Consider the following 18,189-nt stretch of genomic DNA (forward strand, 5'->3'; position numbering starts at 1 on the left):
TTTCAACCATTGTATTTCATGAGAGCCGAGAGACCATCCTTTGCCTTCTCCGTTTTTGACAAAGGTTTCTTTTCTGAGCTGCAGCTCTCTGCCCTGTGATGTGTCTGTATTTGCTTGTGCTTCTGATCTCTCCTAGTTATAATAAGTTTCTGGTTGGGTTTGTCCGCCTCTGATTCACGTCCTCAGTCTTTGGATATTCAGGTCTAATGCTTCCTGAAACATGTTACAGTAATTGGAGATGTGGCGTGGGGTTCTTTGACAAGATCTCTTTGATTTATGGAATGAGATGTCAGGCCACCATTAGTCATTTGTGAGCTCATCTTGATCAGAATCCATCTTTTCATGGTGGCGAATGTTCCAGTGAGTTACTATAGAGCAAAAAAAAAAAAGAAAGAAAAGAAAAAATCATGCATTTTTTAAAATGTACATCTTTTTTAGCCAATAAAATCTTACCTCCAGCTATTTGGCCTGATGAGAGATCCAGTACACCCATCCCTTGGCCCTCCATGAATCTATTCAGAAAATTAAGTATATTTCCATTAAAATATCTCCTCACTTCTGTACTATATCTGGGGTGAAACTCACAGAGCAAGAAATCCAATTTATTTTCTTCAGCTAACGCTTGTAAGTGGAATTAGGGAATTAAAGAATTACCTGACGACTTTCTTTAAGGAGGCTAAACTGGATACAGATCAAATGGCTTTGCATTCAATGAGGCATGATTTTTTTTGCCTGATTACTGAGATCATTTCTCAAGCCTACCCATCATTTGCCTGCTAGAAGCGGACTTGCCGTTTTGAAGCCTGGGAGCGTTTAACATTATTGAGGACGTTGATGAATCACCAGGCTGGGCAGGCTGAGCTTATCCTGAACCTCAGGGGTCTCATGCATTCAAGTCTGGTGACTTCCAGAGTCACATCTGGTCACCTGAGCCAGGATAATAAGCCCCACTGGTTGATTCCAGACCCTGAGAGTCCCAGGGGAATCCTGAGCAGAGTTCTTTAGGAGACTCAGCATTCTCTGTGTCAAGCGGCTTAGGAAAACCAGACCTGACCCAAGGATTGAACTTTACAATTCTGCACATCCACCTTCTTTTTTCATGTTCTCTGCAAACAACAGCAGATTTCATTTGAAATAATAAAATGTTCTGCCACTCTTTTCCCCTCAGTTCAATTGATTTCGCTTTTTAATCCTGCATTCCCTGAGCACTCTTATCAGAGGCAGAACATCTTCTGAATTTGGTTCAAAGTATTTTTATTACTGTGAGCGGGCTTTTTCCCGGCTGCCCACGTCCCTGATTGATGGTGGTTTCTGAGCACCTGGCATGGACATGGCCAAGGAGAAGCCCATCCAGGGTTCTCACTCCATGTGTTTAATTATTGTGCAGAGCAATGGAGTAAGAGTAGCTCTCCAGTAGCATATTCCAGCAAAAAGAATACATCCTGATGGTGTGCTTTGGATGTGTGTCCCCGCCAAATCTCATGTCGAAATGTGATTCCCAGTGTTGGACATGGGGCCTTGGGGAAAGTGTTTGGATCACGAATGGCTTATTGCCCTCACAAGGCAATGAGTGACTTCTCGCTCTGTTAGTTCACATGAGAGCTGGTTGTTTAAAGGAGCTGGGCACCTCCTCCTTGCTGTCTTGTCCCAGCTCTCACCATGTAATGTACTGTGTACCCCTTCACCTCCCATCTTGAGTGGAAGCTTCCTGAGGCCTCAACAGAAGCAGATGCCAGCACCATGCTTCTTGCACAGCCCGCAGAACCACGAGCCAAAATCATACCTCTTTTCTCGGTGAATTGTTCAGCCTTGGGTATTCCTTTATAGCAATGGAAACATGGCCTAACACACTTGAATTTTCTAATAATAACTCATAGGCTGAAAAAGGGTAGCAAGCAATGAGATAATTACGATAGCAGCTGTTTTGTGCGTATCTGCTGTGTTCCAAGGTTTTGTTCTATATGCGTTACAGCATTAACTCTTTTAATCTGCATAATTAACTTCTCGAGGAATGATATTATATTATCATTTTTTAGTTGAGGAAACTGAGGCATAGAAAGAGTAAATAACTTGGCCCTGGGTCACAGAGCTAATAAGGGATTGAACTTATATTTGAACCCAGTCAGTATAACTCCAGCTGCCTCTTGTCTCTCTGGAAATGACACCAAAATATCCAGAGTGCTCCCTCTGTGAGGGACCAGCAACCTGGGCAGGAGGCTAGAGAAGACATGCTAAATAGATATGCAGGTTGGTTCAGGTTCCTACTAACAGTACAAATTCTATGGAGTTTTGTATAGCCTGGATAGAGTAACACTAAACTTTCAAAAGAAAGTCATAGCACTTTAGACTGTTGGGGAAAGATATAATTACTCTACCAGAGCTGGGCAGGGTGGTGTGTGCCTGTAATCCCACCACTTTGGGAGGCTGAAGCAGGCAGATCACGTGAGGTCAGGATTTGAAGACCAGCCTGGCCAACATGGTAAAACCCAGTCTCTACTAAAAACACAAAAATTAGCTGGGCATGGTGGCATACGCCTGTAATCCCAGCTATTAGGGAAGCTGAGGCAGGAGAATCGCTTGAACCCAGGAGGTAGAGGTTACAGTAAGCTGAGATTGCGCCATCGCACTCCAGCCTGGGTGACAGAGCAAGACTCTATCTCAACAGCAACCTTTTTAACAGAATGAATTAATGAATAAAAGGCCAGATATGGTGGCTCATTCCTGTAATTCCAGCACTGTGGGAGGCTAAAGCAGGAGGATCTCTTTAGCCCAGGAGCTGGAGACTAGCTTGGGCAATATAATGAGACCCCGTCTCTACCCCCAAAAAAAAATGAAAAGGAAAAAAGAAAGAAAGAAAAATATTAACTGGGCTTGACGGTGTGCACTTATAGTCCCAGCTATAGTAGGCATAGGTGAGAGAGTCTCCTGAACCCAGGAGTTCAAGGCTACAGTGAGCCGTGATTGTGCCACTGTTCTCCACTCTGGATGACAGAGCAAGACCCTATCTCTTAAAGAAATAATAAATAAATGAATAAATAAGTAAACGATCATGTCATCTCTGAGCTTAACTTTTTTACTGACCTTAAGCCAGACTGCACTAGTTCATGACATCCCACAGCAAAGACTTATTAACATGTGTTAATGTTTGTGGACTTACTATTAGAGCCCAGTGGAATGAAGCCTGCGGGCAAGCAGGAACACTTTAGCATGATCTACTGGACGACTTGAGAGTTAGCTTAGGATCATGATGCGTGGTTTGAGTTCCCACACATTTCCCTAGAGATGTGTCTTAGGTTCCCTTCTATACTCCAGCAGTTTTCAAACTTCAATGGGCGTAGGAATGACCTTGCAGGGTGGGACACCCCAGGGCCTTGATGCCTGCTGTCCTCTCTCCACCATGCTCTGCCCCCAGAGAGCCCCACGTCTTGCTGCCTGCATTCAGGTCTCATGCAAACATGGTCAGAGCCAAGAGTTCTCTCGGCTGCTGGTCACTTGTGGTCCTCTTGTCTGCTTTGTTCTCTGTAACCACCATTCCCCTGTGCATTCTCTCTCCTCACTGCAGCATAAACTGAGGGGGCAGAATTTTCCTCCCATCTTGTGAATGTCGTCCTGCGTCAGTAGCTCTTCCCTTCAGGGCCACGTGAGTGTCAGGCTCTGGGTCACATCACAGTGATTCATGTTCTGGCATGCCATTGGCGTCACTGCCCATATTTTGGTGTGAGTATAATCAGCTTCAGGGCATTGGGGGAGAACCTTGAGCAGAACCTGTGACATTGAGGACCTGGGCTTCGGCGAGTAGGGCTTGGTCATTATTTGTCATGGGAATTGCATGTGTGAACCTGAACCCCAGCCGCTGCTGGCACAGGCTGGTGGAGCCTCCTTCTGGGGTGCTGGCACCTGTCGGTGTCACTGAGTAGCAGCCCAGCAGCTCTGCAAAGCTGGAGGACCAGGCAGGTGCCCAGATTGGGCAGTGTCCTTCAGAGGCTGTAGTAGTTAGGCAAAGTACCTGACTGACAGAGTTGGACTTGGGTATAGGGGAGAATACACTCGAGAGCCACGTGTTTACAACAGTGCTTCCCTTTCCCGTGGCGTGGAAAGCAGTTACTAAAACATTAGTGATTATGTTTTTGACATAATTAGTGATTATGTTTTGACATCTGTTATTGACAAACTATCGCTTTGTCAGTATCGATGCTATTGACCATGAAGAATGGCTTACAGGCTTAGACTAGACTTCCTGTGGTTAGGATAGCTGCCTCGGACATGGCCACCTTATCTTCGTGGTTCAGGGAACACGGATACGTAAGATAATACAATGGGCCTTTCTTTTCTTTCTGCAGGTCCAGCACATACCGCTCCAAAGGCTTTGATGTCACTGTGAAGTACACACAGGGCAGCTGGACGGGCTTTGTTGGGGAGGACCTCGTCACCATCCCCAAAGGCTTCAATAGTTCTTTCCTTGTCAACATTGCCACTATTTTTGAATCAGAGAACTTCTTTCTGCCTGGGATTAAATGGAATGGAATACTCGGCCTAGCTTATGCCACACTAGCCAAGGTAAGGCCAGTCCATGGATTTAAGAAAATCAACAGTAGGATGAGATTCTGAAAAGCCGTCATTAAAGGGCTGACACAGGAATCTTGGGCTGTCCTTGGAGACAGTGAGAGCCACGTGGTGGAAACAGACTAGTATTCACACAAGTATATTTCTAAGTGTTGTTTATAAACAGCATGATTCTTGGAAACTTCCTGTAAGATAGACTAATCACATTAACTATTTTTGTTTTTATTTTCATTTTATGGTTTAAAATGTGAACAGAATTTTAGTCATGTACCTTATGGTGTGTATTTAGGACTTTTTATTAATGTAGAATTAAGAGATAACACATTTGTTAAATTTATACGTTTGCATGAAGATGGAGCCTGAGAGCGGCCCTGGAACACAGGCCGGGGTTGGTGCTCTCCCCCAGCCTGGGACTCGGCCTGTTTTCCCACCACTGCAGGGGACACGTCAGAGCAGACACCCAGCAAGGGAATTTGGGAGGCCTGCAAGCATGCCCCGGGGATAGCCAGGCCTTCCCAGGGGTGGTGAGCCACGGAGGAATTGTGGATCCCTGCTGTCACCATCACCAGAGCCTCCCCAAATGGAGAAAGACAGAATTGGATGTTCCCCAAAAATTTGTACTTGAGGCCAACCCAAAGGAAATAAAGTCTGTGTGCAGGAGGAGGGAGGCAGGCAGGGGAATTTCCACCCGGAGGCATTGCCAGAGCAGGTGGGAGTGGACACCAGGGGCGTGCGGTGGGCTCCTGGAGTCCACATGGGTTTACATGTGCCTGTATCTGGTCACCACGCCTGGCCTCACCTTGCTCAGCGGTAGGCTTGGAGCCAGAGCCACATGTAGAAGGAAACAGAGCAACAGCCCCCCCATCGTCCCATGAGGATAATCTTTCCATCCGGGAAGAGCATTTGTTCCAGCTCCAGTTTATCAGCGGATGGGGTGAGGTGGGGAGGGCAAGAGGAATTTTACAACCCTTGGCCCCCCAGTTGTGGAGAGCCTATTAGGCCCAAGGCTGAGAAGATATGCGATGTCAGTCACTCAGTGCCCATGACTCCCCTGTGGGAGGAAGTCCCTTTAAAGTTTTTAAAGCTTTTGTATTTTTTTGAGACAGATTCTTGCTCTGTCACCCAGGCTCGAGTGCAGAGGCCAGTCTTGGCTCACTGCAACCTACGCCTCCCGGGTTCAAGCGATTCTCACACCTCAGCCTCCCGAGTAGCTGGGACCACAGGCGCTCACCAGCACACCTGGCTGATTCTTGTATTTCTGATAGAGATGGGGTTTCACCGTGTTGGCCAGGCTGGTCTCAAACTCCTGGGCTCAAGTGATCCATTCACCTCAGCTTCTCAAAGCGCTGGGGGATTACAGCATGTGCCACCATGCCTGGCCGTATTCTCCCCATTTTCAAGATGTGGAGATTGAGGGTCAACAAGCCGTTGCACCTTTGAAGTCACAACATGGAGCTGTGGGTACACTTCTCAGTCTGCAGAGCCAAGGCTGGCTCAGGAACGCTTTTGTCCTTTGTATCATAGGGAAATGCAGATGGGTGAAAACCTGCATTCCTAAATACGTTTTCAGAATGTTTTATCTGTATGTGACAGTTTGGAAATGAAAGACGTATGACTGGTTTTATGTGAGCTGTTCCAAAGACAATGAGCCTAAATTGCCTGTAATTAATACCATGTAAAGCTTCTGTGAGGACAGACTTCTGGGTTTGCTCAGACCTCCTGACTCGCCATGTGACATTTTATCTTTTCATTTGTGAAATTCCGAGATTACTGACAATTGGCTTCCCATGTCCAGGGTTTGAGGAGAGAGCAGTAGGACTTGGAGAAAGCAGAGTGTGGCGGGGAACAGGGCCTGCAGGTGGGCTGGGCAGACTGCCGCAGGGGTCTCTGAGACGGAGGGCTGAGCGCTCTGCAGTGGTCAGATTGTGTGGTGGCCCCTCGTCCATTCCAGGGGCTTCCTGTCAAGGCTGTGTCAGGAATATCCACAAGGCTTCTGACACTGCAGCTGCCTGGGCCCCACTCCTGCTGAATCTGCTTCTCTCGGGTTGGTTTTGGGCACCTGGATGTTTTTAAGTTCTTAGAGGGATCCCAAGGCATACCCCTGGTGAAGAAGGACTTGATGGGAAGATTGTAGCTCCTTCACTGTGTGCCAGGTACCGTTGCAGCATCGGCCCATTGAAGCCCCAGAGCGGCTCCAGGAGGCTGCTCTTCTCCCCGTTTCACAGGGAAGGAAGCAAAGGAACAAGTCCCTCAGCCGGCAAGTGGCAGAGCCAGTCTTCCACCCGTGTTTGCTTTGCTTTACTGCCTCTTGAGAAGGTGGGCAGAACACCAGCTGGGCCACCCCCAGGCCCATCCTGTTATCCTAGGAGGGGATTTTTGTCTCACTGGTTGACCCACATGCTCACAAGGGTTTTGACAGAGAATGCATGTGAGATTGTGCTGAATTCTGCCTGGGAATTCTGAAGAAGCTGAGATGAAACAGTAAGAGGTCAAACACAAATGGACTAAACCAATGGGCAGATCTACGTCCCTTACATCGTGGAGTTCCCCTCCCACTCCCTCTGGAATCACAGTCTTCGTTCTCACAGATGGTAAATAATCATGTCTGTGAATGACCGTGGTACCCGGGGGTGCCCCCGTAGCGTCTGTGCTACTGTAGTTCAGTTTTAATCAAAAAGTAACAACTCAGGGTCACCAACTCCAGTGTCTCCCACTTGTCAGAATCTAAACCCAAGTCTGTCACTGACTTCCTCCATGACCACCGGCACCCCCGGCACACCCCCATGTCACCCCACCTCATAGCTGTTCCCAGACCTTCCCTCTTCCCTTTGAGTGTCTCTGGAGGAATGAGGACGTTCTCGGCATGTCTTGCTGGACGTGAGAGAGAAACAGAGCACGTGAGGGCTTCTGAAATCTGGCCTCTGGGGATAAGAAGCCTTTCATGCTTCTGGATGATATTTTTGTGCCTTTCCTGGTGCTTTCCCACCAGAGTTCATCAGGCAGAGCTAAGCCTCGCCCCAGGCTCTGGGGTCCGGGGGATACTGTTCTCCCTAGTCGGTCACCTCTCATTTGCATGGTGGACAGCTGCAGCTGACAGGAGAACAAAAATGTCTGCGGCCATGGCAGCTCCTAGAGAAACACTTCTCTCCTTACTCTGAAGTGTCTAAGATTAGGATCCACCACCTGCCACGGTAACCCACTTTCACGGCTTCTCACACCCCCTCACAAGGCGGTCATGACGATGGATGTGGCTGCGTCGGACGGTTTCCAGAAATACGACCTTATTTGTACAACAGAGCCGTACCCGAAGGGAAAACACCGACCAGTGGGAAGCTCTGTTGGGGCTTTCTGAATTCCTAGACCTGATCACAAGCTGCTTTATTGTGGAACCATGAAAAAATTAAATGTAAACACCAGGAATGTTGTCTGTGGTGCATGGCATCTACACTGGGTCGCCCGTGTCTACCATGCACGTCCTAAGTAGGCGTCCTTCCTTGTCACCCCCCCACAGCCATCAAGCTCTCTGGAGACCTTCTTTGACTCCCTGGTGAAACAAGCAAACATCCCCAATGTTTTCTCCATGCAGATGTGCGGAGCCGGGTTGCCCGTTGCTGGATCTGGGACCAACGGAGGTAGTCTTGTGGGTATCTTTTAGTCTTAAAGGGGCGAAAAATCACAGACTGATGGGCTGTTTTTTTTTCTGTTTTATTAAACACCTGAGCAGAAATATAAATATGGGGCATGTAGGTGTGCGTAGGTACTGTAAAACTTTAATCATCCTTGTTGTAAATCTTTTTAAAAATCGCTAAAATTAGGCAATCTTGATGTCACCCTGCCATCTGGAAGGATGATTCTCATCGTTCTCCAAATTCCATTAAAGCTTTTCTTTACTGTCCTTGGAAGGGTACTGCTTTCTGTGGGTGGGGGAGGGGCAAGTGAGAATTGGTGGGGGTTGGGGATGGGGTGAGTGGGCCCGGCTGTGGGTAGGGGGGCAAAGGAGAGTTCATAAAGTTGGCACGGAAATAGGCCTTGTAGAGCCTTCCTCGCTCTCAACACATACACGCACCACAGCAAAAGCATTTGCTATTGAAACAGAACCAAGGCCGTCAGCACTACGGAAATGCTGGAGCCTGATTCCCTCCAGGGCCCTGCCCCCAGACATCGAAAGCCGTAGGGGACAGGAAGAATGCACTAGAATGGGGTGCCGCCAGCCGCTTTGCTGTCTGACTGTGAGAGGTGGGCTCTGCCCTGATCTCAGCTACTTTCATTTGCTACCATTTCTGGGAAGAGGTTAGTGCAGGGTTTGTGAGGAAATGTTTTACAATTTTGCAAACTGAAACTTTGATCAGGGAAGCTCTTATTCTTCTGTTCTCTGACCTCTGAGGAATTAAATAATTGTCAGTGAGTGTGGTCAACTGTTTTATTGCATTTGTTTGAAGGAAAATGTCAATATTGTAAAGCTGAACATGTATGTACTTTCTTTGGATAAGAGAAATCACTAAAGCATCTTGTTTAGACTGGGGCATAATATCATCTGAACTTTGCAGACATGAACCCATAACATTCCTTGTTTATTTTATTTTCTTTTATTTTTTGGGATGGAGTCTTGCTCTGTCACCCAGGCTGGAGTACAGTGGTGTGATCTTGACTCACTGCAACCTCTGTCTCCTGGGTTCAAGTTATTCTCCTGCCTCAGCCTCCTGTGTAGCTGGGACTACAGGCATGCACCACCATGCCTGGCTAACTTTTGTATTCTTAGTAGAGATGGGGTTTCACTCTGCTAGCCAGGCTGTTCTCGAACTCCTGACTTCATGATCCGCTCACTTCAGCCTCCCAAAGTTTGGGATTACAGGCATGAATCATCACACCTGGCTCCTTGTTTATTTTTTAAGCACTTACATTTGGCTCATGACATCACCACAAAGTAGAAGCTCTGATTGCTGTGAAGTTTCACTTTACAAGTGTGTGCTTCTTTGTATAAACCGTTGACATGTCTGTGTATTTTTTCTCTTATACCTGTAAATATTTTCTGTCCCAGGTCCTGGGTGGAATTGAACCAAGTTTGTATAAAGGAGACATCTGGTATACCCCTATTAAGGAGGAGTGGTACTACCAGATAGAAATTCTGAAATTGGAAATTGGAGGCCAGAGCCTTAATCTGGACTGCAGAGAGGTATTCATGCTATAGTCTCTGTTGTGTCTTTCTGTGTATGCCTGGGTCACTTAAATATGACAGCTGGAACCTGAATATGACAAGAAAAGGTACATTACATTGTATGATAAAGGTTCAGGGCTTGCCTACAGTGAGTTTTAATCAATGAATTGTTTGTTCTCCCAAATATTGCATCCTCCCAACCACTTACCTTCACAGGACAAAATTAGCATTAAATGGTGAGTGAAGAGGACCACGTGAGCTACACCTTTCCCCATTCATTCATCTTGGACTGATGGTCCCTGAGCTCAGTTTAAGAGGTTGAAATAAGCAGATTTTTAATCAGTGTAGGACATACGAAATCAAAAAAGATCATCAGCTTTTTCTCCTCCATTCACAGCTAGTCTGGCCCCCAGAGTACACAATTCTCCCGGAACAACAGTCATGCTGCAAAGATGTGTGTGGCTCGGTGGGTCCAAAGGGGCCACATGCGGAGCTCTGACACTGAGCCTCTTAGGACCCATGTTCACGCCCTCTCACTGTGATTTGGCTTGTTCATGACACATGACAACATTATGATTATGATGACTTGTGGGAGCCTCAGTCTTCTACAGCCCTTTTAGAATGCTTTATAAAAACCACGGGGATCCCATTATATTGTAACCTGTTATGTTAGCACTTCCGTTCTTATTACCCACCATATCCCACCATCAATTCTCATGTACGCAGGTACCTCTGAGAAACTAAAGACTGATAAAAATGACAGTCCCTTCCATTGCAAATCTGTGTTTATTGTCAAGAGGCACTTATTGGTCAGTTAAGAACCCAGTGGTAGAATCAAATGTCCAAATGTAAAACAAAATACAAAACTTGTATATGTGTGTGTATGTGTGCGTGTGTGTATGTGTGTGTATGTGTGTGTGTGCGCGTGTGTATGTGTATGTGTATTAACAAGGAAATTATTGGCACTTATTGGCCAGTTAAGAACCAAATGTAAAACAAAATACAAAACTTTGTGTGTGTGTGTGTGTGTGTACGCATGTGTGCATGTGTGTGTATGTGTGTGTGCGTGCGTGTGTGTGTTAGCAAGGAAAAGCCTATATTTGGAGATGTGATTCTTAGATTCTAGGTTCTTTCCTGCCCACCCCACATGCACCCACCCCACAAAAGAACAAACAACAAAATCCAGGACATCTTAGTGCAACATTTCATTTTGCTACAGGCCTTTTACATATTTACTTTTCTCACATATTAAAAAAATGACAATTTTATGAATAAGCTAAATTATATTTTAAATTTTGTTTTTACACTGAAAGTAGTATGTGAGAAAAATTGGTATAATTTTTTAAAATTCTTTTTTTTTTTTTTTTTTTTGAGACGGAGTTTCGCTCTTGTGACCCAGGCTGGAGTGCAATGGCGCGATCTCGGCTCACGGCAACCCCCGCCTCCTGGGTTCAGGCAATTCTCCTGCCTCAGCCTCCTGAGTAGCTGGGATTACAGGCACGCGCCACCATGCCCAGCTAATTTTTTGTATTTTTAGTAGAGACGGGGTTTCACCATGTTGACCAGGATGATCTCTATCTCTTGACCTTGTGATCCACCCGCCTCGGCCTCCCAAAGTGCTGGGATTATAGGCGTGAGCCACCGCGCCCGGCCATTTTTAAAAAATTCTTAACTCCTCTTCCCTTCTGACTTCGTTGGATGAGACTTCCTCATGAGACTCATGGATTTGCCTTAAGGCAGGAGGATCTACTTGCCCAGGACTCGTGCCATCCATGGGCAGCCTTGCCCATACAGCTGTGCCCATAGTTGATGGGGTGGCTTGTCTGGTGTTGGCCACTGGCCTCATCCTTCTCGCTCTGCCACATAAAGAACGTTGCAGGTGGGGACGGGGCTGGCAGCGTCTGTGTGTGTCTCAGTCTGTGAATCAGTATGGCTCTGGTTCTGTTCCCAGTACAAATATGAGATGTCTGTTGAAAAACTGTCCCTCCTTCTTCTCTTCATTAGCGAGGTCATAGAGAGTTGATCTGTGTACGGTTTGTGCAGGTGACTTTTAGTATATTTCAGCCTCAAAAAACAAATAGGTCTTCCCTCTGCCCTGGGGCAGGAATGGGGTCCTCAATGAAGGAACCTGGGCAGCTCTGAGTAAGAAAAGAGCTGTGCCTTGGGAGGGCTATTGATTTGCTAACTTGGGTCATGTCCCCTCCCTTTCCTGGGCCCATTTCCTTGTCTCTGAAGTGAATGTGTTTGGCTGGAAGACCCCTCGTTCCCCAGTCCTGAGAACATAAATAAACTACAGTCCTTGATGAGTGCATGACTACCAGGATTTGTGTGTAACAGATAGATGGTGATGGCCACTGCAGCCACACAAGGTGGGGAGTGCCACTGTCACTCATGCGCCTTCCGCTTTCTCTCCCGTTCTAGTATAACGCCGACAAGGCCATCGTGGACAGTGGCACCACGCTGCTGCGCCTGCCCCAGAAGGTGTTCGATGCAGTGGTGGAGGCTGTGGCCCGCGCATCTCTGGTGAGTCCTCAGGACACTCACGGGTCCCCGAGTCGTGGGGTTACAATCACCTGCTGAGGAGCAGCACCGTGCATTCTGAGCATCTCTGAACTGTCGTGCCATGCATTTCAAATATTTTGTATTTGTACATTTTATATGTAATATAGGTGCAATATGTAGATATATATATGTATTTCAAATGTGCACTCTGAAGGATTTTGTTTCAACCATTACTTGTTAATGTCACAATCCTCTTTGATACCTTCACGAACCTCGGAGGACTTGGCTCTGAATGTGCAGTGCCCTCCAGTATTTCACTTAATAGTTCAGTCGGTGTAGTATTTTTTTTTAATCTGTGAAAAACAACACTTGGTAATGTAACTATATTAGAATAAACAATAAATCAAGAATATATTTACAGACTTTAAAACAAAACACATAAACCAAAAATTTTACTCCTTTTTGGCCTTCCTCCCTGCACTGGTGTCTTAACTTCTGTTTCTGTAAGAGTATCATTTTTTCACAGAAGATAAAGGTCCATCAGCCGATCTAATAATTACTTATGGCCATGCCCTGAAATACAATTGAAATGACGATTGTAGCCAACATGTCTTTTTTATTTTTATTTTTTATTTTTTTTGAGACGGAGTTTCGCTCTTGTTACCCAGGCTGGAGTGCAATGGAGCGATCTCGGCTCACCTCAACCTCTGCCTCCTGGGTTCAGGCCATTCTCCTGCCTCAACCTCCCGAGTAGCTGGGACTGCAGGCACGCGCCACCATGCCCAGCTAATTTTTTGTATTTTTAGTAGAGACAGGGTTTCACCATGTTGACCAGGATGGTCTCGATCTCTTGACCTCGTGATCCACCTGCCTTGGCCTCCCAAAGTGCTGGGATTACAGGTGTGAGCCACCACGCCCTGCCTGCCAACATGTCTTTATGGGACCTGGCTGATGGTATTCCTGGCTTGACCCCCGGCTTTCTAGTCAGTTCAGGGCAATAAACATTGGCTACAGCACAGCTTTGGGGATGAAATAGAATTAAATTTATTCTAGTTTTTGTCAGTTTTAGCCGGATGCCTGAGAGGGGTCTTGTGCCCCCGGAGAGCCTCCGTACCCTCAACTGAGGGGTGGTTGTAAGGTTTGGGTCAAACACGTGGTGTTCAGTAGACACTTGGAGCTTCCATTTAACGTCCAACCCCAGCACTGCTGCTATTTGTATAGATGCGAGATGAGTGTTACTTTTGGCTTCCTGCGCGTTCTCATGGCATCTGTCCGCTCATCCTTGTGAGATCGTCAGAGAGTGTTTCCCGTACGCAGCCTGTGCTACGGCCCTGGTGTGGGGCTGATTGTCCTGCTCCTCTGCTGTGATGGCTGAGTTCAAACAGTGGCCGATAAGAGCTCGTGCAGTGGGTACCGCTCGTAGCAGAAACGTGACAGGCGGGAGATGGCTTTGGGTTGTGCTGAACCCAAACTTCAAACGCCTGTAACTGCTGCGGGAAGAGCGGCACGCGGATGAAACAGACACAGAGGGAAATAAGCAGGAAAGGTTGTGGGCCCTTTCTGAAGCAGCGGGACTCAAGGCAGCCAGCTGCCTGGCACAGCTGCCACTGAAGCCGCAGCAGAGTCTCCATCTTTCCCCCTATCTGCTGAATCAGAGAAAGTAGCAGGTAACATTTTTAATGCCTTAAATTTAGAACGCTTGCAGAAAATCAGACCATACTTAAAATATGGAGTGATATCCTCATTTGTTAAATAGTAAAAATGCCCTCAACGGGATTAATGTATCTTCCAACTTAATATGCTGAATGGAAAAGTCTGACCACCATCCCAAAGACACATTTGAAGCACAGCGTGAAAATCCCAGCAAGCTGTGGACTGACCGGGCCCCTGTGCCGTGAGAGGCAGGACGGCGGGGCTGCGTGGGGCTGGCATTCCCGTGTTCATCGTGGCCTGCGCCGAGCCCTGACTGACTTTGCAAGGAAAGCGCAAGGTAGAAAGAATGAGATCACAACATTTGTTTGCCTTATCTAAAATTATCCCCTGATTTCCTCCAGTGCCTGCATCAGGAGGAGAAACCCAGGGAGCCTGTTTGTCTCCGGCAGGGAAAGCATTACAAGGGCGCATTGTGTCTCTGTCTTAGTGTCTCTGGACCAGGGTTGTGTTTGTTTTTCTTATCTGCCAGGTTCGGGTAAGCCGACCTTCTTGGCTTGGGTTTCCTCTGGTTAAGGAGAGGGCTGGCTTCCGGGCGCTCAAGACAATACGAATGCTGGGCTGTTGTTCAGATGGGATTCTAGAGAGTAAGGGCTTGGAGTTCTGTGTTTACAAATGAACCTGGAGGGGAGTATTGCTCGAGGTGCAGCTCACGCAGAGGCACGGGGACCTGGGCTCATTCGACCCTGCCACGGCACCCGTGTGGCTCAGTCCCAGCGCTTCTCCAGGAGGAAATCCAGATGCAAAATGACACCCACTTTAAGATGACTTCTAACTTTAAAACTCTGTGATCTGAGGGTTGAAACTGGCCAAGGACACATGGCTTCACCCCCTGGGAGGCTGCCAGACCATGGCTCTGGGGACAGTAAGTCCCACATCCAAACCTGAGGCAAGATACCCAGGCCAGTTACTCAGCTCCTCAGAGTCTCATTGCCACCTGCCATTGGAACTGGACATGGCGCTGTCGTCTGAGCTCTGTGCCCCACTGCCGGCCTGGCCACTGAAGCTCTTCACCAAATCCAGCAAAATGTCCGTTCCACCTCTTATGAGCTTGTCTGAGAAGGAGCTCTCCCTGTGATGCACATCTCCAATCAACTTCGATTTTTTACGAAGCCAAGATCTATTAATGCCAGCATTAGAAGTTTCACAAATGGTCTGAATGGAGAACACTGGATGGATGAACCAACCACAGGGCACTTTCTCCCCAGTTGCATGCCCTGGCAAGGAGGGCAGGTGCCTGCAGTGCACATGGTTATGTGGCACATGCCACCCCTAGTGGGTGTGGGCATTGGCAGATGCGTCCAGGGGCACCCACATGTTCTTCTTCTGGTCTTGGCAGCGCTCCGTCCCACTTTCCTGTCTTCTGCTCTGACTACCCCTTTGGCTTATATGAGACCCTTCTCCCTCCTCCTTGGACTTTTCCTGCCCCTGTGCCCCTCGTCCTGGGGCCTCTTTTTCTGGCCTGAGCCCCCTGTTCTTGCTGCATGCTCTCCTATGTGATGATCCCATCCTTACCCTCATCGACACCTCCTGCTCACCTGCCAGCACCTCTGGGATGTGTATCTAGCCCATGCCCATCCCCTGGAGCTCAGGGACTCAGGACTAGTGAGCCCGACATGTACACTTGGATGCATGAACTGCGGTGATAGCGCTGCAGACCTCAGCCCTCCAGCAGATGAATGCGGTCACGGCATTCCTTCACAGTGGCGGTGCTGGTTCTCTCCCAGCCTCATCTTTCGTTCCTGTCTGTCTGCAGCACCAGCCTTGTCCAGCAGGCAGGTTCCACCACAGCATCTTGCCTGGTGCCCCCGCCACACACCTCCCCAGTGCCTGCTTGGCCCTCCAGCCCAGCTCCCTGGACAGACAGTCCCTCCTCCCAGGCATGACCTCTTCCTGCTCTGCCCCACGTGGGACAGGAGGCCCAGGGCGGATCACTGGGGAGTCTCCTTGTGAGATCACACAGCTGTCATTAACTTGCCAACTCAGCAATGAGGGGAGATGGGCAGACGCCACCTTCCTTCCGGTTCCCTGGTGAGAGGCACAGGTGGATGTCCTGTGTTGCTGGCCACCTTTTTGTCTCTGGATCCCGTTTATTTTTTTACACAATTATTCGCCAAGTCTCTTCTGTGTGTGAGGGGTTAGGGCTGCAGCGGGGGCCAGGCCACAGACCTCTATCCTGAGAAGACATGAACTCTAGTGCAGGAGGGAGAACTGAATCACACCAATCAGTGTGAATTGTTAACTGCCACAATGAGAAAGGCCAGGAAGGAGAGGGACACAGTGGTGTTCTAGTGTTACAAGGGGAAGCCAGTGAGGGCTTCCTGGATGAGGTGGCCTGAGCTGAGATCTGGAGGAGGAGAAAAATGTCCCAAAAGAGCAGAGAGCCTAGGCTCTGCGCCAGGAGGCAACTTGCTGGGCTCATGGAATTCGGAGGGCAGGTGATGAGCAGAAGGGCCTTGAAGGCCAACATTAGGATTCCTCCCTTCTAAAAGGCCTCTGCCCTCTGCTGTGTGACCTTGGGCAAATTACTTCACCTCTCTGTGCTTTGCTTGCCTCACGTGTAAAGTAGCCAGGATAATGCATTCCACTGGTTGAGAATTGAAGTAATTATTGCTGCAAAGGGCTTCTAAGGGTGCCTGATACTAGTAGGTACTTCTGTGTCTTGACAGTTTCAATCATTATCATTTTATCATCACTGTCACTCTTCCAGGGGACTAATGTCCCTGCTGTTCTGTCCAAATTAAACACTGTTTATCCCTGCGGGCATCTGGCGAGGTGGCTAGGAGAGCCCAGAGCTGTTTCCCGCAGACCTTCCAGACCAGTCGTGGTTTCTCACATGATCTTGTTTTGTCTAGATTCCGGAATTCTCTGATGGTTTCTGGACTGGGTCCCAGCTGGCTTGCTGGGCGAATTCGGAAACACCTTGGTCTTACTTCCCTAAAATCTCCATCTACCTGAGAGACGAGAACTCCAGCAGATCGTTCCGTCTCACGATCCTGCCTCAGGTATGAACCTGGATTTGTGCTTTGCTCTTTTTAACATGAAAAAATGAAGGCATTCCATGCATGACACGTATATGAGATGTCACACCTGCATTAGCTGTCACCACCACCACCATGCTGCAAAAGACAGCCACCCTTATTACTGCCCCTGAGTACAGCAGGGCAGCGGCCCTCGGCCGAACTCACTCACATGTCTCTGCTCAGCCGGTGGTTGGCCAGACCCTAGTTGGCCTCCACCTAGGCTGCTGTAGGACAGCCTCACTCACATATCTGGTGGCAAGGTGGTGGAGGAATGGAGCCATGCATCACTCTCCATCCGGTGCCTGAGTCACACATGGTAACAGGGACCTGAGAGAGAGAAAGGACCTGACATGCAGGGGCTCCCGCAGTGTCAGCCCGGAACTGGCCACTGCCTCTTCCACGGCGCTGCTGCCCACACAAGCCCAAAGCCAGCCCAGATTCCAAGGATGGGGGAATAGATGCCTCTCACACTGGGAGGAGCCACAGAGCCACATTGGCAAGGGTGTGGCTACAAGGGAAAGGGAAGAGACCTGGAGAAATTTTTGTCACAGCTACCACATCACCATTATACTAGGTATAAAGGATAAAACTGGGCCGGGTGTGGTGGCTCATACCTGTAATCCCAGCACTTTGGGAGGCCAAGGCGGGCAGATCACCCAAGGTCAGAAGTTTGAGACCAGCCTGGCCAACATGTTGAAACCCCATCTCTACTAAAAATACAAAAATGAGCTGGGTGTGATGGTGCATGCCTGTAATCCCAGCTATTTGGGAGGCTGAGGCAGGAGAATCGCTTGAACCTGGTAAGTGGAGGTGGCGGTGAGCCGAGATTGTACCACTGCACTCCAGCCTGGGCGACAGAGTGAGACTCCGTCTCAAAAACAAACAAACAAACAAAAAATACTGGGTTGTCCAATTTGAAGACATCGTTGTTTCTTTTCTCCCCATACACCACTGACTCCCTTTTTATCCTATATGTGTAATGAAATGGACCCCATCTGTGTTCCTCAGTCTCATTTCTCACCGCTTCCTCCTCCCCTCTGTTCCTGAGCCCTCGCCCTGTGGCTCTCACCAGCACTTCTGTCGCCTGCAGAACGCTGCCATGCTCCCAAGCCCCCACCCTCTCTTCTTTTTGGAACTGTTGTGGGATTACTCTTCCTAGACCCCCGTCTTCACCCAAGCCTACCCTGCTGTGAGCAAGCAGTGCATCCTCATGATGTAAATGCTCAGGGCTTCTGG

At 48.3% G+C, this 18,189-nt stretch overlaps 1 protein-coding gene across 2 annotated transcripts in view; it reads left to right on the forward strand.

Annotated features, from left to right (window-relative positions):
- BACE2 (beta-secretase 2) overlaps positions 1 to 18,189 on the forward strand; it is a 104,669-nt gene that overhangs the window by 59,903 nt on the left and 26,577 nt on the right. Inside the window, exons 3-7 of one of the 2 annotated variants that reach the window (XM_035283289.3) lie at positions 4,341 to 4,557; positions 8,075 to 8,203; positions 9,602 to 9,736; positions 12,140 to 12,241; positions 16,786 to 16,935. In XM_035283289.3, coding sequence (XP_035139180.3) covers positions 4,341 to 4,557; positions 8,075 to 8,203; positions 9,602 to 9,736; positions 12,140 to 12,241; positions 16,786 to 16,935 — 733 coding nt within the window. The remainder of the gene's footprint in view (positions 1 to 4,340; positions 4,558 to 8,074; positions 8,204 to 9,601; positions 9,737 to 12,139; positions 12,242 to 16,785; positions 16,936 to 18,189) is intronic. The other variant, XM_035283290.3, reaches the window with a different exon arrangement.

The sequence above is a fragment of the Callithrix jacchus genome, chromosome 21 (genome assembly GCF_049354715.1).
Source record: "Callithrix jacchus isolate 240 chromosome 21, calJac240_pri, whole genome shotgun sequence".
Classification (NCBI taxonomy): Eukaryota; Metazoa; Chordata; class Mammalia; order Primates; family Cebidae; genus Callithrix; species Callithrix jacchus.